Genomic DNA, 22,524 nt, shown 5'->3' with positions numbered 1-22,524 from the left:
ATATAAATGATACTCAGGTTTAATCTTCCACTTTTGAAAACCTCCTTTGCCAGGTTGCACGATTGGCTGCAAGTTATGAATAGGCTGCAATTGCCTCCATTTTGACCCAAACCATTATTTTCAACATCTGGCAAATGTCAATCCCGTTTCCAGCCATTCACTAGTAGTGAATCAAGTGATACAAAATCCTGGCATCCTGTTTAACCCAGGACTAAGCTTCAAACCTTGCATTCCATCAGTCACCCAGGTTACCCAGGCTATATATCAACCCACTATTGACAAAATCCACAGCTAGACATTTTTCACCTGCCATTCGCTTTCCCAATTATGCCCACGCTGGTTTCCCACTAGCTTCCTTCCATAAACACCAAACCTCAGCCAGTAGATCCTGTCTCATCTTAATATCTCTACTCAACCATCACCCCTATCGCGCTGGACATGTTTTGAGTGAGAATTAAAGAAGTTCAAATATTCTGAAGTTTCCTGGCAACATGAGCAGAGATTCCATCCATGGGATAAACTTGCCTAACACTGCATTTGTAGTAATAGATATTGCAATGTAAAGAGTTCCTACTGACCAGAAAGCTTTGTGGTCATTCAAAAAGTCCAGAATGCAGAAGTGATGAGTATTCAGTTCCTCTGTTGTAGCACAGAGAGAGAGAAAGAAAGAAAGAAAGAAAGAGAGAGAGAGAGAAAGAGGAAGAGGGGGAAAGAAAGGAGATGAGATTGTTTTGATGAGTTTCTCTATCACCTAGGAATGAGTCTGTGGTCAGGGGGCATGCATGGTGATTTAAATCCTGACCTAAAACAGCCTCTGTACAAAAAGCGAACATCATGTGATATTTGGGTGTGCAGAATCTGCTGGACTAGGTGACAATTTCCCACTCATAAGTTCCTATCAATCTGTCCAACTCCCAAACGGAAGCAGTCAACTCCCAAACGGAAGCAGTCAACTCCCAAACGGAAGCAGTCAACTCCCAAACGGAAGCAGTCAACTCCCAAACGGAAGCAGTCAACTCCCAAAAGAACCAGTCAACTCCCAAAAGAACCAGTCAACTCCAATCATCTCAGTGAACTGGAGTCAGTTTTATTCACCTTGCAGAATACATGCTCTTAAATGTGCATATTTTTTTCCTTTTTGTATATTTTTTTAAATAAAGGTCAGAGGACTATGCAGAAAAAAAATGAAGAGGCACAAATAGTTCCCATGGTAAGCAAAGAGCACAGGAATAAAGAACTAAACTAAGCAAGTTTAGTTAAGGATCAACAGCTACAAGAGAACAGCTTTCAGCTTCAAAAGTAAACTGTAACATAGTCTTTAAACAACATCCATGTGTGTTGGGTACAACAGTCTGGAATCGCAGAGTTTACAGGAAGACAGAATGCAAAGTGTCACCATAACACACATCATACATCCCTGCTACTGGTCCAGAGTCAAAACATTGATTACAATTCAGAATACATCCTTTTCATTCTTCAGCATTAAAGTATACAGGCACTCCCTGTACATTTTGTTAAAATTACAAAATGCATTATTTACATATTTGTACACACAGTGTAAACACACAATTTGTCTATTAATTACAAGTTGCTACAATGTATGATGTAAAAATGAGTCATGGCTAAAAGAGTTTTAGTTTATTAAAAAAAAGAAAAGCACTAAGCTCTCAATATTTGATGAGGGAACAGCCCAAGTACCTTCACATCTTCCTATGAATGAACAGACCTCTTGAGAATACTGCAAAGAGCAGCACTGCGTATGTGCCGTGTGCAATCTCTCCCGCTGACTGACTTACAAAAAACTGACAGAAAATGGCCAGTGACGTTGTTGAGGACAGGCAGTCCCGTCATGTGAAACAGCGCTGAGAGAGATGAGGAAACTAAGCGCGTTAAAGATATGTCTTTGGCATCAAATTAATAACATGCAATTCAAGACATGGCAGAGAGGATTGCATTTCAACCCAAAAAGAGTGCGGTGAAGTGAATAAATCATCACTCCTCCTTCCCCAACCGAGCAGCGAGACCGGCTGTGTGCATGGACTGGGCTCCTCTCCACACGCCAGTCTCACCCAATTAGCTGGCACTATACCCTGACACTCCCCAGTGGATAAAACACATTAATCAAGTAATTAAAGTGTATGTAGTGCAAATGATATAACCCATTTCTATAAAAACGTGCTACTGACTAAGCTAGAGAGATAGGCTGTGCCTAAACACACGGACAAACTGTCTCTGCACACTGTGCTGGGACACAGAAATATGAGTGTATGGAGTACCACAACACTACAGGAACACCTAGTAACAGAAACCTGAAACACTGTCCAGACGAGGCTCATACAACTTGTGCTTCTCGTGTCTGCAGCTCCATTGCCTGCCTCTACCTCTACAGACTCAAGGCAGGGCAGAGCCCAGCTGGTTTGTACTGTACAACTGAGGACAGAAACTGGCATAATGCAAGCATGGAGCTGCATACCCCATCGCTAGGGGCCATCACCAGCGATGAGGTCAGTGACAAACCAGAACACCGCCCCCACCCCCACCCCCCTATCCAGATGAGGCTAGGGCACGGTGTAGATTGGATCATGCTGTTCTGTACAATTGTGGCAGCAAATCAAGGCACACTGTACTAAACCGGTAGAGTCCTGGTTGGTTCGATGAGAATGAGGCTCACTGGGTCAGCTCTGTGGTTGGAGATTGGCTGCTGGGCCGGGGGGGGCCATAAAGTGTTACTGATGCTATGTGATTGTTCTGCATGACCTGCAAAGAAAACACAGGAACAGGTGATCTCAAATACTTCAAACATATATTTATGTATACACAAAGACATGCATGCGCACACATATGGGAAACAAGTCTGCACATGTGCATGTGTGTGCACAGAGCCACATATACATATGCACATACGCTATGTTCCTCTTGTTATTAATTTTTCCTCTACGGGCTGGTATAAGGTTCCATAAGTGGGAATTCTGCCCTCTGGTGCCTGGCTTTGTGGCCATTATTTAGGGTCTTAATGAGGAGTGCTAGGATATCTGGCTGCAAGGAGGATCAGTGCTGAGCCGATAGCCATATTACAGTAACAGTCAAAGGAAAGAGAAACAGGGGTACATTCCCCTCCCCAATGCAGAGACCAATTTATCATACCTCAAAGATCATGCGCTGCAGTCCAAAGCAGAAAGTTGATCCAAAAGGGTTTGTGTTGTTTGCTGAAGAGGATCTATGCATAAAAGCAAAGTTAATTAATATAATTCAAAGATAGAGAAAGACTCTACACCACCCAGCATGGCACCACTTCCACGTTAAGGGGCTGGATCCTCTTATTGCTCATTTCCCCCTAAAAGCTTTAAAAAAAAAATCAAGCATCTTTGCTTCATGAAAGCGCATCATCCAGAGAATGATGGATGCCATTTGAAAATAATTTTGATTCTTTTTTTTTAAGGAAGTGGCTACTCAAAATGATTGTTAAACAAGTAAAATTCCTTGGGATGTTGCCCAATTTACAGCATCCATGTGCAATATCTGACTTTTAACCATACCTAGAATTCTAAGCACGTCTTTGTAAAATAAACAAGTCGGGCTTAGCAGGAACCTCCACATGCATTTTTATTTGGTTTGTTCAGTTGTTGAATTGACTGTTTTGCGCCTCCGCCTCCACTGCTACCCTCTTATTGTTCCACTTCACGTTCAGATGCTCGGGCTGGTTTAGCACACTGGGCTAATTAGCTGGCTCTTAAACCAGACCAAGGCAGGCCAGCAGCACGGCTCAATTCCCGTATCAGCCTCCCCGAACAGGCGTTGGAATGTGGCGACTAGGGGCTTTTCACAGTAACTTCTCGTGACAATAAGCGATTTTCATTTCATACTCTACCTGTGAAGGACCACTGGCTTCTCCATGGAGTGTCCAAGCAACTCCTGAATGGCATCCCACTGAAAAATCGTAAGACCAGTATCAGTGCCATCTATTTCTCACCATTATATTGGAAGAGTTAATTAAACCTGCATGTTATTTATAACGCAGCATCTCAGCTTCATCCAGGCCTGGACACGGCGTAAGAAAGGTTAAACTTGCACGCTTGAATAGGGCAACTTAACTTACAGTCTTTCCGTTTGCCATCAATTTGTAGGCAGCATTGATGTTAGTGGTCGGAGGTCGAGTCAGCTGGCTCAAACAATCTCATGTTAGACATTTGGACATAGAATTTACAGTGCAGAAGGTGGTCGTTCGGTCCATCGAGTCTGCACCGACCCTTGGAAAGAGCACCCCACACACCTATCCCCGTAACCACACCTAACGTTTTTGGACACTAAGGGGTAATTTAGCATGGCCAATACACCAAACCTGCACATCTTTGGACTGTGGGAGGAAACTGGAGCACCCGGAGGAAACGTAGACAGGGGGAAAACATGCAGACTCCGCACAGAGAGTGACCCAAGCCGGTAATCGAACCTGCGACCCTGGAGTTGAGGTAACTGTGGTAAGCACTGTGCTACCGTGCATACTTCACCAAGATTGGGAATTTGGGTGTTGGATGGGAGGCTAAAAGGACCGGAGAGAAACAAAGTGACCCAAGTAACAAATCTGCTGCCACCTCCAAATACATCTTGCCCAGTTTCACAGCGATTTATCTAAAATTTGTTTCAAATCCTACTCTTATGCAATATAACAAAGGAAAACAGAAGGTATAATTGGAAGAGTTCCTTCAACAAACTCAAAATGGCTGCTGGGAAAGAAACAATTAAGAATCCAACAAACTGTAATTCTTAGTGAAGGAATGATGGAAACTGTGGCTCTTGCAAAGTCGAAGGTGAACAGAAGACGTGGAGCGCAAATACTCATTTTTAAAATGCCCCCTTGTGTTCTAAATTTCTACATGATTCTTTGGGTCTGGGCATCACTGGGAAAGCTGGTATTTATTGGCCATCCTTAGTTGCCTGAAACAAATGGTGGTGAGCAGCCTTATGATGCCGCAGTCCATGATTTGAAGATTCCTCCCAGTGTTGTTAGATGGGGAATTGAAGAAGCTTTGAGCCATCTGATGAAGGAACGACAATATATTTCCAATTCAGGGTTGTGCATGACTTGAAGCGGATCTCAATAGTGATAGTGTTCCTTTGCGCCTGCAGCTCTTGCCCTCCTAGAGGCTGCTTAGTGAATTGCTTGTAGAACTCTTATAGATTGTACAGCAACAGCACATTGATGGTGGGGCAGTGGACGGGGTGCCAATCAAAGAGACTGTTTTTGACCTGGATGCTGTCAAGCTCATGTAGAATGAAATGGAGCTGTGAAGGTTTATTTTTAAATGGCATGAAAAACTGGGGTAAAGTTTGTACTCCAGATGAAACATTTGTTGGGACATTACTGGGTTGCCACTTTTTGCATCCAGTGTTTCAACTGAGCATTCCCAACCAGTTAAAGAGTGGAATTTAAAAGTAAAGCTATTTGATTTGATTTGATTTATTGTCACATGTACCGAAGTACAGTGGAAAGTATTTTTCTGCGGCTGAGGAACATACACAGTATATACATAGTAGACGCAAGAATAATCAACAGGGCACATTGACAAATGGTACATCGGCAAAAGTGTGATTGGTTACAGTGTGGAACAAGGGGCCAAACAAAGCAAATACATGAGCAAGAGCAGCATAGGGCGTCATGAATAGTGTTCTTACAGGGAACTGATCAGTCCAAAGGGGAATCATTAAGTCTTGTAGCTGTGGGGAAGAAGCTGTTCCTATGTCTGGATGTGCGAGTCTTCAGACTTTTGTACCTTCTGCCTGATGGAAGGGTCTGGAAGAAGGCAAAGCCTGGTTGGGAGGGGTCTCTGATAATGCTGTCTGCCTTCCTGAGGCAGCGAGAGGTGTAGACAGAATCAATGTGGGGGTGGCAAGTTTGTGAGATGCATTGGGCTGAGTTCACCACAGTCTACAGTTTATTGCGATCTTGGACTGAGCAGTTGCCATACCAGGCTGTGATGCAGCCGGATAGGATGCTCTCTATCGCACATCTGTAGAAGTTTGAGAGAGTTGATGTAGACATGCCAAATTTATTTAGCTTTCACAGGAAGTATAGACGTTGTCGGGCTTTCTTGACTATTGCATCAATGTGAGTGGACCAGGACAGACTGTTGGTGATGGTGCCCCCCCCCAAGAACTTAAAGCTATTGACCACTAACTGCTCTATCCCACCAGATATTTCCAGGAGATGCAAGGTAGGCAAGATGTATTATAAAGGTCTTGATGTCATCTCCATCATATATGCCCCAGAAACACATCCCATCACATCAGTGTGGCATTGTGATTTCAAACAGGACATCACAATGGAGCCTGAGCTGAATGATAGGCAATATTATGCAGTGTATTTAAATTCATTAGGTACTGACTTCATTTAGAATCAAAGTTTGCCTGGTTATTGGTTTTCTGACTGTCATACATATTAGTTTTTTTCCATATCTGGTGACGTGATCTATGCTTTTATATTCAAACATTTTCCACAACGAGAGCACTATTTTCATTTGGGTAGCTGACAGTCTTTCAGGAAGTCAGTGGAGAAGTGTATTAAACATTTGGGAGGTGGTTCCCAAACACAAAACCTTGAAAAGCACTTTAAGATCTGCTCTTAAACAGTCCTGTACCAATTTGACTCCATGTCAATTTTTCAGTCCTAGACAGAACTAGCATTGTATCTCCCATTTATCCAATCAGCATAATGCACTGAAGTAAATAATTAATCCATAAATATCAACGTTGATATTTATGAATGAGCGAGATGAATGAGTACTGCCCAGATACTCTGGGTATATATGTAAGGGACGGAGGGGGAAGAAATACATAGCAATGAATTATTCAGTAGTTTCACTTCCAAAGCCTCACCTTGCTGTATGTGGTTACAGTACACGTTCTTGCATGTGCATCAACACTGTTCTCTGTTGGGAAAAACAAAGCCATCAGTAAGAGGGAGAATAAGCTAAAATAAATAAGCCAAAAAAAGTTATCGCCTCATATGCTACTACCAATTTGAAATTGTCCTACTCCAGTAAGTCTTAAGTAGTGCAAGTCTGCATGGGTGAGACACACACTTTTTGACACCCATATGTTCTCAACTGCAGAGCAGAAGAACCATTTACAATTGGCCACGTAAAGAAAATACATAAAACGATTACCATTAACTTAATGCAGTTGGGTCTTGAAGGAGAATCAGTTTTCAGTGCATAAAAGCAAATTACTGCGGATGCTGGAATCTGAAATCAAAAGAAAAAATGCTGGAAAATCTCAGCAGGTTTGGCAGCATCTGTAGGGAGCGATTAGAGCTAACTTGAGTCCAGGTGACCCTTTGTCAAAGCTTTGCTGCCAGACCTGCTGAGATTTTCCAGCATTTTCCCTCTTGGTTTCAGATTTCAGTCCAGTTGGGACAAGGAGCCTGATAAACACTAAAATCATTGCATCCTTCCGAATGAATTTACAGACTGGGCAAGCTATCACTGTTACATTAAGACTTAATGTCATGTTGTGATCTATTACTTTTTAAAAAAATAAACATTTTATTGAGGTACTTTTTGGTATTATAACAACACAATAAACAATGTACATGAAACTATAAACAGTGCAAAAGCCGTCTCCCTCCCTTACAGGTCCCACCTTTGTTAACCTCCTACTCTACGATTAATTTTCCACAAAGAAGTCGACAATTGGCTGCCACCTCCGGGTGAACCCGAACAGTGACCCTCTCAAGGCAAACTTGATTTTCTCCAAACAGAGAAAGCTAGCCATGTCCGATAGCCAGGTCTCCGACTTCAGGGGCTTTGAGTCCCTCCAAGCTAATAGTATCCGTCTCCGGGCTACCAGGGAAGCAAAGGCCAGAACGTCTGCCTCTTTCTACTCCTGGATTCCCAGGACTTCCGACACCCCGAAAATCGCCACCTCCAGACTCAGTGCCACCCTTGTTTTTAACACCATGGACATGACATTTGCAAACCCCTGCCAAAATCCCCTGAGCTTTGGACACGCCCAGAACATGTGGACATGGTTCATTGGTCCTCCTGCAGATTTTGCACACCTGTCTTCCACCCCAAAGAATCTGCTCATCTGGGCCACTGTCACTGTCTCCTCCCAGCTCCTCCTCCCACTCTCGCTCCAGCTCCTCGGTCTGCGTCTCCTCTGACCCCATAAGTTCCTTGTAAATGTCAGAGACGCTCCCTTCTCCTACCCACCCTCTGGAAAATACCTTGTCCTGAATCCCCCTTAGCGGTGGGAGCGGGAAGGTTGACACCTGTTTACGTAGGAAGTCCCGCACCTGCAGATACCTGAATTCATTTCCCCTCGTCAACCCAAACGTCTCCTCCAGCGCCCTCATACTCTGAAAACTCTCCGCCATATTCGGAATCCCCCAGCCATACTTCCCGGGGCAAACAGGTGATTAATACAGATTGAGGACTAGACCGATGCTCCCTCTGCTCCCACATGTCTCCTCCATTGCCTCCAGACTCTTAGGGCCACCACCACGAGGCTGGTCGAGTACCATGTCGGCAGGAATGGCAGAGGCGCAGTTACCAACACCCCCAAACTGGTGCCCTTTTATGAAGCCGCCTTTACGTTCCCATGCCGAACTCTCCCTCACCACCCACTTCCTGATCATGGCTATATTCGCCGCCCAGTAATAGTTACTAAAATTTGGCAGCGCCAGCCCGCCTTCTCCCCGATTCCGCTCAAGCATTACCGTCCTTACCCGTGGGGTCTTGCCCGCCCAAACGAAGCCAGAGATCACTTTGTTCATCCGTTTAAAAAAGGACCGCGGAATAAAGATGGGGAGACATTGAAACACGAACAGGAATCTCGGGAGGACCATCACCTTCACCGTCTGCACCCTCCCAGCTAACGACAACGGGAGCGCGTCCCATGTCCGAAAATTGTCCTTCATTTGGTCTACTAATCGGGCCAGATTTAATTTATGCAGCAAGTCCCATTCACGCACCACTTGAATGCCTAGGTACCTAAAGCTTCCCCATGCTAATCTAAACGGCAGCTCCCCCAATCACCTCTCCTGTCACCTCGCCTGGACCACAAACATCTCACTTTTCCCCATATTTAGCTTATACCCTGAAAACCGGCCAAATTCCCATAGAATCCTCATGATTTCTTCCATCCCCTCTAATGGGTCCGATACATACAGAAGCAGGTCGTCTGCATACAGCAAGACTCGGTCCGGCCCCAGGGCTTTACCCGCCTGCATGGCCTTCAGACCCTCCACTATCTCTTCCCGCCTGCATGGCCTTCAGACCCTCCACTATCTCTTCCAACCCGATCGAGGCCCCCAAGCCCTTCTACCAGCTCCCCGTCCACCTTTGGGAAATTCAACCCCCCCCCCCCCCCCCCCCCCAAGAAGTACCTCATCCCCTCCGGCCCCGTAGGTGGTTCCGACCCATACAGCCTATTGTAGAAACCCTTTAACGCTTATTCACCCCTGCTGAATCTCCAACCAGGTTCCCATCTCCATCCTTCACGTTCCCTATCTCCCTGGCTGCCTCTCTCTTTCTGAGCTGCTGTGCAAGCATTCTGCTGGCCTTCTCTCCATACTCATATTGCCCCCTCGCCTTTCTCAGCTGCTCCACCGGCCTCTCTGTGGTTAACAAGCCGAACTTCGCCTGTAGCCTCCGCCGTTCCCTTAAAAGCCCTGCCTCTGGGATCTCCGCATACCTCCTATCGATCTGTACTATCTCCTTAACCAGTCGGTCCTTCTCTACCCTGTCCACCTTCTTCCTACGGACTCGTATCGAGATCAGCTCCCCTCTGACCAGCGCCTTCCCAGACCATCGCTGCTGAAATTTCCCGTGTCACTGACTTGCAGGTAGTTCTGTATACATTTCCTCAGCCGTTCGCACACCCCTTCGTCAGCCAAAAGTCCCACATCGAAGCTCCAGTGTGGGCGCTGGTCACTGTCTTTACTAACCTGCAGGTCAACCCAGTGCGGAGCATGGCATGAGATTGTGGTCACCGAGTACCCCGTGTCCACCATCCCTGCCAGTAAGGCCCTGCTCAAAATGAAGAAATCAATCCGGGAGTACACTTTATGAACCTGTGAGTAGAAGGAGAACTCCTTCACTCTCGTCTGCCCAAATCTCCATGGATCTATCCTCTGCATCTGCTCCATGAACCCTTTTAGTTCCTTTGCCATTGCTGGCACCCCGCCTGTTTTCGAGCTTGACCGGTCCAAGCAAGGGTCAATAACTGTTGAAGTCCCCTCCCATGACCAACCTGTACGAGTCCAGATCCGGTATCTTCCCCAGCATCCTCTTTATAAACTCTACATCATCCCAATTTGGCGCATACACATTTACTAATACCACCTGCACCCTCTCCAGTTTCCCACTGACCATAATGTACAGACATCCCACATCCGAAACTATTCTACCCGCCTCAATCACCACCCGCTTGTTGATCAGGATCGCAACCCCTCTAGTCTTTGAATCCAATCCCGAGTGAAAGACCTGACTGACCCAGCCATTCCTGAATCTAATCCGGTCAGTTACTCTAAGGTGATCGACTGCAACATTACCACGTCTGCCTTCAGTCCCCTAAGATGCATGAACACGCGTGCCCACTTGATCGGCCCATTTAACCCTCGAACATTCCAGGTGATCAGCCTAGTTGGGGGGGCTCATTGCTGCCCCCCCCCACTTTGCCGATCAGCCATCCCCCTTTTTGGGCCTACCTCCAGCCCATGCTCTGCGCCTCCACCAGCCCGCCCCCAGGCAGCCTCCACCCCCAACCTTCTCTGTCCCTTGGTCCAAATCCCTCCCTCGTCAGCAGAACATTTCCCCTCACCTCCCCCTCCCCCCCCAGTCACAACACTCTGTAACCCAATTCCTTTGATAAACCGAACATATGCACACCCCCCATTGTGCCTCCGTGAGCACAGGTAGCTTGGTGACCCCCATACCTGGCGCCGAATAGTCTCCCACCTATTGTTCCCTCTCCACCTCATAGAAACATACTCCAACATCAAACCATCCCCACACAATTGCCCGACAGAAAAACACCAAAATCTAAACAAGCACACCTCCATCCCCCAACAGTGCAAATGAAAACCTTAACTGTTGTGATCTATTCCTTGATGATAAGATGCAAAGCAGAATGTGTGAAGATGCAGAGGTTAAGATTCAATTTTTTCCTATGAAATACAAATTATTTTCTTGCCCTACATCTGCCTTCTTTACCGGTCAAAAACCTGAACAAAATCTGCACCATTCAAGAGTCCAGATCACAGTAATGACTGCAGACAATTTGACTGTCGTGGCATCATTTCATAACAAAACTTGACATTTTGATTCAACATCTTGCTCCAATACTCTTAGCTACGTTAAGAGCTGGGGTTAGGCCGCACTGATATCTTTTCAATTTCCGGCCTGTAACTATGCACTAATTCAAGAATTGATTTCCACATCTGCGTGCCAGCAGTGGGTCTTACTGATGATTGTGTGCTGGAAGAGTTATCAAACTAAATTCAAGCATTAACAGGATTTCCTGCTCTTGGCACTACCAGACTGCCACAGTTTTGACAATTATTAGCATCTGTCCAAAATAGTCAATAGGAAAACCACTACTGGGCCAACAAACTCCACTGGTCAATAGTGCACGTTGGCCATTTTCATTGGATATTGCAATTTAAGAAAAGTTGAAATGGGACTGAGTACCAATTATACATCTTTAGTTATTAGAATGCTTAGAATTCTGAAAAACCCCAATAGATGCCAATTTCCTGCCACCCTTGCCAGCTTCCAACAAATCAGTCTCTGAAATGACTTGGTTCACTACAATTTCAAAGTCAGATAGGCCACCAATGTTTGCTTTAACCATGTCAATAAGAACTGCCCACTGCAAGAGAGATCCTGCAGTTCATCATCATCCTATTTAGTGAGGGGACCAGCTAAAATATAACAAATGACACAATCCCTTAAAAAATTTATTATGATCTCAGACCAGACCCCAACATTGACTAGGATATTGGACCAAAACTCCAATATTTTGTAAGACTGTGCGAAAAGAATGATTTGCTCCAGAAGTGATTGCATGCAAAGACAGGGCTTTGTTATTTTAAAACAAACCTTTGTTATGAATACAATATTAAACTCTAACTTCACACCCGAAGAGAACAGCTTACAATTATTCCTTAACATTACTACTCAATTGCCCATTAACCCGTAACACTACGACTCAATTGTCCATTAAACAACAAGAAAAGAAACATCCAGCTCTCAATCCAGCTTAAAAATGAACAGGACACAGTAATACTTGCTTTGCAGAACAGATTTGGGCCCCGGTTAGAATCCCTGCAGACCCTGGCTGAATGTCTTCACATAGCTGATTCAACTTGGTTGTTTCAGCCTCTTCCTCGTCTTCAGACAAGACTGCTCTGCTTTAAAATATTACTGTTTTTAAAAAACTATCCCATTGGAAAAGAAAACTGCTTTTACTAAAAAACTAGGGTTGTCAGATCAGACTTTCTTGCAAAAAGTGTTTCCAAAACGTCTCTCTCTCCCCCTTTGCTCCATCCAGCACGGACATCATAATAATAATCTTTATTGTCACAAGGAGGCTTACATTAACACTGCAATGAAATTTCTGTGAAAATCCCCTAGTCGCCACATTCTGGCGCCTGTTCGGGTACACAGAGGGAGAATTCAGAATATCCAATTTCACCTCACAGCACGTCTTTCGGGACTTGTGGGAGGAAACTGGAGCACCCGGAGGAAACCCACGCAGAAGCGGGGAGAACGTGCAGACTCTACACAGTGACCCAAGCTAGGAATTGAATCGGGGACCCTGGAGCTGTGAAGCAACAGTGCTACCCACTGTGCTATCGTTCATCTCCCCCCAAACTGGAAAAAAAACTTCCAATACTGAAAGCACACCAACTCCCCAAAGACTGTCCCCAGTCAAACCACAGTGCATTAGCCTCGATTTAAAAAAAAACACATTCCTCTGTCAATTTCACCTTCAGGCTGCTAAAATCTCCCAGGACCTGCATAACAGAAACCTTTAAAAAAAAACAGGACCACTGCAGTTAATCACACTCTAACCCTAGGCTTTTAACCCTTAAATTGCCCAATACCGTTATAATCCAATTTTCCTAAAATCTTCCATTTGTCACAAATGTAAATTTAAAGGAACAATGGTGATAAAATGAAACTTGCTGCATGAGACACAAAAATGGGGTCTCCTCCTTAAACAGGAATGGATACCACTCAAAGTGCAGGTGTGGGGTGACTGGAGTTCAGCACCAGTTGCAGATCTACAACCTGGAACCTGGATATTTAGCGAATCAAAACTAAAGCCATTGAAAACAAAGAACAAGACAGCACAGGAACAGGCCCTTCGGCCCTCCAAGCCTGTAACGGTCATGATACCACCCTTGGCCAAAACCCTCAGCATGTCCGAGTGCTGTATCCGTCAACAAATAACATTAAGATTACATAACCCCGAGGACCACAAAGATTTAAATACAGCAAGTGTAGGATGCAATTGTCTTTACTTCACCCGCAGTGCCCTGACCAACAAACTCTCCCTTGTCACTGATTCCACCCCTATCGCCAGTCTGCCATCCTAACTGAATCATGTGGTTCATAAACTCAGCTTCCTATTTGATCTCAAACTAAGCTCATCACCCCTTATCCACCCCATCATAAAGACCGTGCACTTCACCACCCAGAACGTCATCACCCAGCCCTACAACAGCCCACCTGGGCATGTTCTGTTGCAGAAAAATATATGGAAATGGATGCCACGATTAGTCAACAGCTCCATTATTGCTGTATTACGCAACTACCAGGATGGTAGAAGGTAAATTTCTATGTTCTATCAGCTGCTGAAACCCTCTTCCACACTTTAGATACTTCTAGGCTTCACTAATTATGAGTTCCTGGCCAGTTCTATATTTTCTACTTTCTATAAACTCTTTGAAACTCATTCAATGCTTGCCTCCACCTTAATCTGTATGGAGTCCTGGTCACCCAACATCTCTGGGTCCACAAACTTTGAATCTGCAATTCTCGTGTTTAAATCTCAATTCCATCACCTCTTCTTCCCTGTCAAGCACATGACCTCCTGAGCATTCTCCATTCCTCCAACTCGGACCTCATGCATTCTCTACTCCCTTCGACCCATCATTGACGACCATGCTTTCACAGCCCTAAGGCTGATATTCCTTACCCAAAGTACCCCCATCTCCCCCAGCAAAAAAAAAAAGCCTTTCACCGCCCCTCCTCGGGCTCGATGTCAATTGTTGCTTGATTTAATTTCTGTGAAGTGCCATTGGATAGTTTCCCGGGTAAACGTTTTGTATCAAAGCAATTGTTGTTATTTTGGATATGCCACATTGCCACAATCAAATAATCCCCACATTTACTTCAAGAATGAAGAAAGTTGCTCTTAATACACTTTGATCTGGAACTTGGTTGACAGAGACAGATACAGGGAGCAAGAAATACACATGATCCATAAAAAAACTCTGCTGGCAAGACTTGAGGCTCCAGCAATTAGTTTAACAAGTAGATATTCATTTTCCTAAAAACAAAATCAGAGCTTTCAAACAAAAAAAGTAATAAAATTAAACAGTGTTATGTTTATAATGAAATGCTGAATTTACATTTGTTTGAAGTATTTAAAACGATAAAGAGAGCATGAACTGCTCATTTGTTCTGTCAATTGCTCTCTTCTCGCTCAGCAACTATCTCATTTGTCTCTTCATCTGGGCACAGTGCCACAGCTGGCAGTTCATTTAAAAATGGAGCCGCAACGTCTTCTTTCAAGAACATCTGTTTTGGATTCTCTGGGACTATCGACTTGCCATGGCAACAAGAAAGCTGAAGTCTGCCCCAAAAGAAGCACTGCAAACCTCCCCCCACTGCTCCTCCATCCCAATCTCATCTGTTCCAAAGACAGGGATCTCACCTCGTTTAACTGCAAGTGGGATCTTGAAATCACAGCGATGGTATCTGCAGAAAAAAATGACAGTCTATCAAATGCCTGCAGTCATCCACACCACATAACAGCTGAGATTTCAACTCCCTTGGGTATCGAGAGGGTAAAACCCACCAAATTTAAACGCAATGGCCCAAAGAAATCAGACTCCCACACACCAAATACACACAGGACTGCGAAGACCTCCCATCTGACACAACTAATACTTAGGAGTCAAGACTCCTATCCTATCTGGAATGACAGGAACAGAAGGAAAGTTAACTCTCAATTAAATTATTAATCTGCGAAGGATTTGCTTGAATATAACAAAACTTTCCGCAACACTGGAGGGGACTGTTGCCCTGCCGATCACAATGCAGCTTTCAAACGCATAAACCGTCACTTTGAAGACGCACTTACCAAGATGAGGTATTCTTTTCCAAAGTTAAGCTATTCTTAAATTTTTACTTTTGCACAAGCTTTGACAACCAATCTCCAGGACTGCAGAAACATCATCACAAGATAAATAAAACTCTGACTGTAACCCATTATCTTAAACACAATACCAATAAAACTGATACCCGGACAGGGCATTCGTTGCAAGATCAGTCGGAAAAATTATTAAAGCCTAGTCTTCATAGAATCACAGAACTGTTGTGGCGCAGAAGGATACTATTTGGCCCATTGAATCTGCAACAGCTTTCCAAACGAGCATCATGGCTTAATGCCATTCCCCCATACCCCAGCACATTGTTTCTATTCAAGAAATTAGTGAATGTCCTCTTGAATGCCTTGTTTGAACCTGCCTCCACTACACTTCCAGGCAGTGCCTTCCAGGCCTGAACCAGTCGCTGTGTAAAAATGTTCTTTTGCGCATCACATTTGTTATTTCACAAATAACTTTTATTCTGTGCCCTCTCGTGATCAATCGATGTTTTACAAGTGGAACAGTTTCTCACCATCTACTCTGTCCAGCCCGCCCTCATGATTTTGAACATCTAACAAATTTCCTCCAAGCCTGTCCTCTCCAAGGAGAACAGTCCCAACAGCGGCAATCTATCCTCAGGACTGCAGTTTCTCATCCCTGTAACCGTTCTTGTAAACCTCTTCTTCACCCTCTCCAATGCGCTCACACCCTTTCTATAGTGTGGCACCCAGAACCGTAAACAATATTACAGTCTAACTAGTGTCTTGTATAGGTTAAGCATAACTCCTTTGCTCTTGTACTCTATGCCCCTATTAATAAAGCTCAGAATACTATATGCCTTATTGACTGCTCTTTCCACATGTCCTACCACCTTTAATACACATATACACCCAGGCGCCTCGGCTCTTGCACCCACTTAAGAATTTTACCCCTTATTTTATATTGTCGGTCTTATGTTCTTCCTACCAAAATGCATCACCTCACACTTCTCCACATTGAACGTCATCTGCCACCTATTTGCCCACTCCACCAACTGGTCTATGTCCTTTTGAAATGCCACACTGTCCTCTTCACAGTTTACAATGTTTCCAAATTTTGCATCATCCCCAAACATTGAAATTATCCCCTGCACACTAAAATCTAGATCATTAATATAGATCGGGAAAAGCCAGGGTCGCAATGCTGACCCGTGGGAACATCAGTACAAACTTTCCTCCAGCTCTAAAAATATCCATTGACTATTACTCTTACTTCTATTATTCACCTAATTTTGTGTCCACTTTGCTACTATCCATTTTATTCCTTGAGCTATAACTTTTCTCAAGTCTGTTGTGAGGCACTGTGTCAAATGCTTACTGAAAGTCTATGTACACCACATTAACAGCATTTTCCTCATCGACTCTTTGTGTTACCTCCTCAAAAAAAGCTCCAGCACATCAGTGAAATACAATTTCCCTTTTAGAAATCCCTGCTGGCTCTTGTTAATCAACCACATTTTTCCATGCGACTACTAATTCTATCCTGAATAACTGTTTCTAGAAGCTTGCTCAGCACTGGTGTAAATTGATTGGTCTGTAATTGCTGGGGATATCTTTACAACCTTTTTGGACCAGGGAATAACACAAGGAGACACGGTGGCACAGTGGTTAGCACTGCTGCCTCACAGCACCAGGGGCCCGGGTTCAATTCCGGCCTTGGGTGACTGTGTGTGGAGTTTGCACGTTCTCCTCATGTACGTGTGGGTTTCCTCCAAGTGCTCCGTTCTGCTCCCACAGTCCAAATATGTGTAGATTAGGTGGATTGGCCGTGGTAAATTGCCTCTTAGTGTCACAAGGTTAGGTGGGGTTACAGGGTTGCAGGGGTAGGGTGGGGGAGTGCGCCTAGATGAGGTGCTCTTTTAGGAGGGTGGGTGGGCCGAATGGCTTCTTTCTGCACTGCAGAGATTCTGTGATTTGGAATTCGCCAGTCGTCTGACACCTCCCGAGTCTAGAGAAGACTGGAAGATTATGGCCAGCGCCCCTGCAATTTCCATTCTCACTTCCTTCAATATCCTTGGATGCATCTCATCCTGTCCTTGTGCCTGGTCAGCGTTCAGTGCTGACAGTCTGTTCGGTCTTCCTCTATATCAATTTTGAACCCTTCCAGGGACAGAATTTCCTTGTCTGTCACCATGTACTTTTTGTTTTATAAATTCGGCTGTGTTTAAGAGAGATGGGTTTGTGTGATCCACACTGATGGGTCTTTGTCCTTCTTGGGGATCAAAGAGATCAAGGCATGTGCCAGTGTGGGCTGCAGGACCCTCTGACAGCGAGTCGTTGAACATCCCCCACTGGTGCAGAGCCAGTGCTGCTGAGAATGTGTTTTGTAAAAGTCTACGGGGGATCAGACGGTGCCGGTACATTCCCCCGATTGTATGGAGTTGATGCACTCCATGAATTCACCCAGCCCCCAATGGTGTTTTCCAGCGTCCAATTCCTGTCTTCCTCCACCACCGGCATATCCAGTCTGTCGAGGATCCGTTCCACCCCCGAGACCCTCTCCAGGGGCTCGGAGGTGTATAACCCTCGGTTAAAGTTCATAAAGGCCTTATTGACCTCGTTTGGGTCCATTACCATCCTTTTTTAATAAATTTAGAGTACCCAATTAATTTTTTCCAATTAAGGGGCTATTTAGCGTGGCTAATCCACCTACCCTGCACATCTTCGGATTGTGGGAGCGAAACCCACACAAACACGGGGAGAATGTGCAAACTGCACACGGACAGTAACCCAGAACCAGGATCAAACCTGGGACCTCGGTGTCGTGAGGCAGCAGTGCTAACCACTGCGCCGCCATGCTGCTCAAGGTCAATTACCATCCTATCGTTACTGTCCCTAACTTGAGCGATCTCTTTGCGACCACTTGTTTTCTGGACTGGTGTGGCAACATGTGGCTGGCTTTGTCTCCATGTTTGTAGACTGTGCAGACGTGTGTGTAGACATGTGCCTGGCAGAGTTGGTGGACTGCCTTCCGTGTGGAGAGCAGGTCAAATTCAATCTGTAGCATTTTCTTTTTTGTAGTTCCACAGTTAGGACCATGGAGTACTGCCAATCCACCTCCAGTATGGAGTCAATCAGCCACTGCTTGGCTTCTCCTCCTTCCTGTCCCTAAGCACAGTATAAGCTATGATTTCCCTCCTTGATCACTGCCTTCAGTGCCTCCCAGAATGTGGAGAGTGAGACCACCCGGTTGCAGGATACATGCTCATTGATGCCTTGGTATATTTTCGTACTGAATTCCTTATTGATGAGGAGAGCTGCATCCAGCCTCCATGGGCAGTGTTGGGCCCGTCCCATCTCGAACCACAGGTCAGTGTAGTGCGGCATGTGGTCAGTGATTACACCAGCGGACCAGTCCGCCTTTGTTACCTCTGGAAGCACCCTCTTTCTTACCACAAATGTCTCCATGAATAGGGCTTATACACGTGGGAGGAGAGTCATTTTTCTCACGGGTGGTGGAACCTCCACGGGTCTAACCCCTCCCTCTGCTCCACAAAGGCGTTCAATTCGGTGCCATGCCTGACACGTTACCTGTCCTGGGTTGGATATGACCAATGTCGGGGTCTGTACACAGTTAAAGTCGCCCCCATGAATAGGCGGTGGGTGTCCCAAGTCCGGGATTTCGGCCATTGTTTTCTTGACAAACTCTACGTCGTCCAGTTTGGGACGTATGTTTACCAAAACTACCAGGGCCTTCCAGGATCCCACTGACCATTACGTACTGCTCCAGGTCCGTCACCATGCTCGTGGTCGTAAATGCGACTGTCCTGTTAATCAGTGTGGAAACATGAGTGAAACATCTGTTGCACCCAGCCCTTCCTTACCCGCTATTGGCCCCTATCTCTCTAGTGTGTTTCCTGCAGGAAGGCTACGTCCACCCTCAGACTCTTGAGATGGGCAAGGACTCTGGATCTATTCACCGGCCTGTCACCTTCCATGTAACTGTCCAGATTTCTTTTCTGGGGTGGGGGTGGGGGTGGGAGGTGTTGAAGACCCCCCCTCCCCACAACCTGCGGGTTAATCGTATTTACCTTGTCAGCCCTGACCCAGCCCTTGCTCACGGACCACTCAAAATGGCCGTCACTTCCCCTTTTTCTCCATCTCCACGTGTTGTCTGTTGCAACCAGCACTCCACTCCACCCCCCCCCCCCCCCCCCCCCCCGCCACCCTCTGTCTCTCCCTTTCTCCTTTTACGCTTGTGCTTCCCCCTCCCAGTCCTGCCCCCCCCCCCCCCAAAAACAATCCCGGTCCCGCCTTCTTTTGCCCTTTGCTTTCCCGAAATTTCGGTCTTTCCTCTCCCTCCTGGAAGATGGGCCGCGGCCTCCTCCTCCACTTTATTCTCCCGCACACCAGCTTACTCACTAGTGTAGCAGCTCTACTCTTGGTCAGATTCCCCTATTTAACCCCCATCTGTCCCTCGCATTCCCCCACATCAGCTCTCGCAACTCGTCCTTGAGCCCAGGTGCGCCATCACAGCCTGCCCAGACCATTCTTGTGGACAAATTTGTTGGCCTTGAAATAATACCCTTTCCACTGGTGCGTGACCCATGACCTGGCAGGATAAAGCATGCCAAACCGCACCTTGCTTTTGTATAGGGCAGATTTGGTGCTGTTAAAATTCAGCCGAGCACATGGCCAGGTCTGTCCCAATGTCTCGACACAAGCAGATGGCATGTCCTTCCCACTTGCACCCTCTCGTGCTTTTCGCTCACCTCAGGACCTGCTCCTTATTCTGGTACTTGTGGAACTTAGGTTTTGGCATTGTGACCTGTTCTCCTCATTGTCTATTTTTCTTTTAAGCCCTTCTGGGTCTTGATCAGATTTGCCACCTCAGCTTCGAGTGCTGCGATCCGCTCCCCTTGGTCTGTGGCAGCCTTAGAGGTCTCTCGCTGTCGACATTTGGGCCTCAAGCCGCCGCTCCATTTTGACTATAGCCTCCCTCCTGGGGGATGATGTCGCCTCCACTGCTGTCTCGACGGAAGCCAAGGGGTCTCCCAAAGGTGCATGATAAACGATCCCTATGACTTTTAGAACCCCTCCTTCACCCCCCCTTTGCTCAAACGTTACTTTCTCCAAGGTCAAGAATTACAGCAAGTCCCCCTGCCATGCCGAGGCACAGGGCGGAGAAGCTGACATCCACCCCAGCACGACCCGCCTCCGGGCAATCAGCGAGGCGAAGGCTAAAACACCTGCGCCCGCACCCGCCTTGTTCTACTTTCAGAAAATGGCCTCTAGGGGACTCGGTTCCAAATTCATATGTAGTACCCCCGAGATTATACTGAGGAACCTCCCTCCAATACCTCTCCAACTTCGAGCAACCAAATCATATGTACATGGTTTGCGGGGCCCATCATGCACCACTCACTTATATCATCCACCCGCACAAAGAGTCGGCTCATCTTCGCCCTCGTGAGCTGCACCCTACACAGGACCTTCAGCTGTATCAGCCCCAACCTTGTTCAAGAGGTTGAGGCATTCACCCTTCGTATCACCTCACACCACAGACCTTCTTCCATTACCTCCCCCAACTCTTATTCCCACTTGGCCTCAATTCCTTCCATGAACACCCTATCCGCCGCCTGAATCTTCCCATAAATCGCAGACACCACCCCTTTCTCCAATCCCACTGCTGACAGTACCTCCTCCAACAACGAGGGGGCTAGCATCATCGGGAAACTCGGAAACTCCTTCCTTACAAAGTCTCAGAGCGGCAGGTACCTAAACCCTTCCCCTTGCGCCAGTCCGTACTTCTACCCCAACCTCAAAAGTTCGCCCCAGGAACAGGCCTTCTGTTACCTTGATCCCCCTCTCCTCCCATCTCCAAAACCTCCCGTCCAACCTCCCCAGGCTCAAACCTATGGTTTCCCCTAATCGGTTTCCCCTTGACCCAGACCCCAATTTAAAGTGCTGCCTCAAAATCTTCAGTGTTGCCACCACCACCGGAATCCCAGAATACTGCCATCAGAAGCAGCAACGATGCCAGCACCCTCCACTTCGGCCCCCAGCACAAACCTTCATCCATCCTAACCCTTCGGGACTCTCTTACCTACCCATCTCCCCCACCCACCCATCTTCGCCACCCAAAAGTAGTATAATACATTTGAAGGCCCAACTCCCCTGCCCGTCACCCTCTCTGCAGGACCACCTTCCTAACCCTGGCTACCCCCCCCCCCCCCCCCCCCCCAAGAGATCACCTTGCTCTCTTCTTTAAAAAATGACTTGGGTAAAAAGACCGGCAGGCACTTAAAAACAAAAATCGCGGTAGCACATTCATTTTAATCGCCTGCTCCTGGCCTGCCAACGACAGAGGGAGATTGTCCCATCTCGTCAAGTTAGCCTTCACCCTCCCCACCAAGCTAGTGAAATTGCACCTATGGAGCCCAACCACACCCCCAGATACCTGAAGTGGGTTGGCGGCCTGCAAAATGGCAGACCCCACCCCCCCCCACCCAAATCCGGCCTGGACACCATAAAATACTCCCTCTCCCCTCAATTTAGTTTGTACCCTGAAAACGACCCAAATCTTTGGAGAAGTCCCACTATGTGCCCCACTGACGTACTCAACTCTGAGATATACAGCAATAAATTGTCCACGTACGAGGATACCCAGTGTGCCATCCGCCCTCGCACTATCCCCTTCAGCAGTCCCAAACTCCTTAAAGCGATGGCCAATGGCTTTATTGCTAATGCAAATGGCAGGCCGGGGGGGGGGGGGGGGGGGGGGGGGGGGGGGGGGGGGGGGGGGAAGAACGAGAGAGAGAGAGCGCGAGAGAGAGGAGAAACATAGTAGTCCCCTGCCTGGTACCCCGTGCAGAGCAAAGTACCCCAAACTCACTATCCAAACGGACATTCACCATTGGTTCCTTATACAGTAGCCGTACCCCTCTGTAAACCTCTGCCTAATCCCAAATCTCTTTAGGCCTGCCATCAAGTGCACCCACCCTACATGACCAAATGTCTTTTCCGCATGTAGCGCCGCCACCACCTCAGTCTCCTTTCCCTCAGCCGGCGACATGATCACGTTTAATAACCTTCTGACATTCGAGAATAGCTGCCTTCCTTTCACAAACCCTATCTGGTCTTCCCTTATCACCCTCGGGAGGCACC

The 22,524-nt window shown here is 46.5% G+C and overlaps 1 protein-coding gene across 1 annotated transcript in view; it reads right to left on the bottom strand.

Moving 5' to 3' along the window:
• Positions 1–1,046: 1,046 nt before the first annotated feature.
• c9h16orf70 (chromosome 9 C16orf70 homolog) overlaps positions 1,047–22,524 on the bottom strand; it is a 108,746-nt gene continuing 87,268 nt past the window's right edge. The window contains exons 12-16 of the mRNA XM_038806940.1: positions 14,944–14,987; positions 6,871–6,923; positions 3,869–3,927; positions 3,145–3,217; positions 1,047–2,757 (exon numbers count right to left, since the gene is read on the bottom strand). Coding sequence (XP_038662868.1) covers positions 2,668–2,757; positions 3,145–3,217; positions 3,869–3,927; positions 6,871–6,923; positions 14,944–14,987 — 319 coding nt within the window. The 3' untranslated portion in view covers positions 1,047–2,667. The remainder of the gene's footprint in view (positions 2,758–3,144; positions 3,218–3,868; positions 3,928–6,870; positions 6,924–14,943; positions 14,988–22,524) is intronic.

This window comes from Scyliorhinus canicula, chromosome 9 (genome assembly GCF_902713615.1).
Source record: "Scyliorhinus canicula chromosome 9, sScyCan1.1, whole genome shotgun sequence".
NCBI lineage: Eukaryota > Metazoa > Chordata > Chondrichthyes > Carcharhiniformes > Scyliorhinidae > Scyliorhinus > Scyliorhinus canicula.
This window is presented reverse-complemented; position numbering and strand designations above follow the sequence as displayed.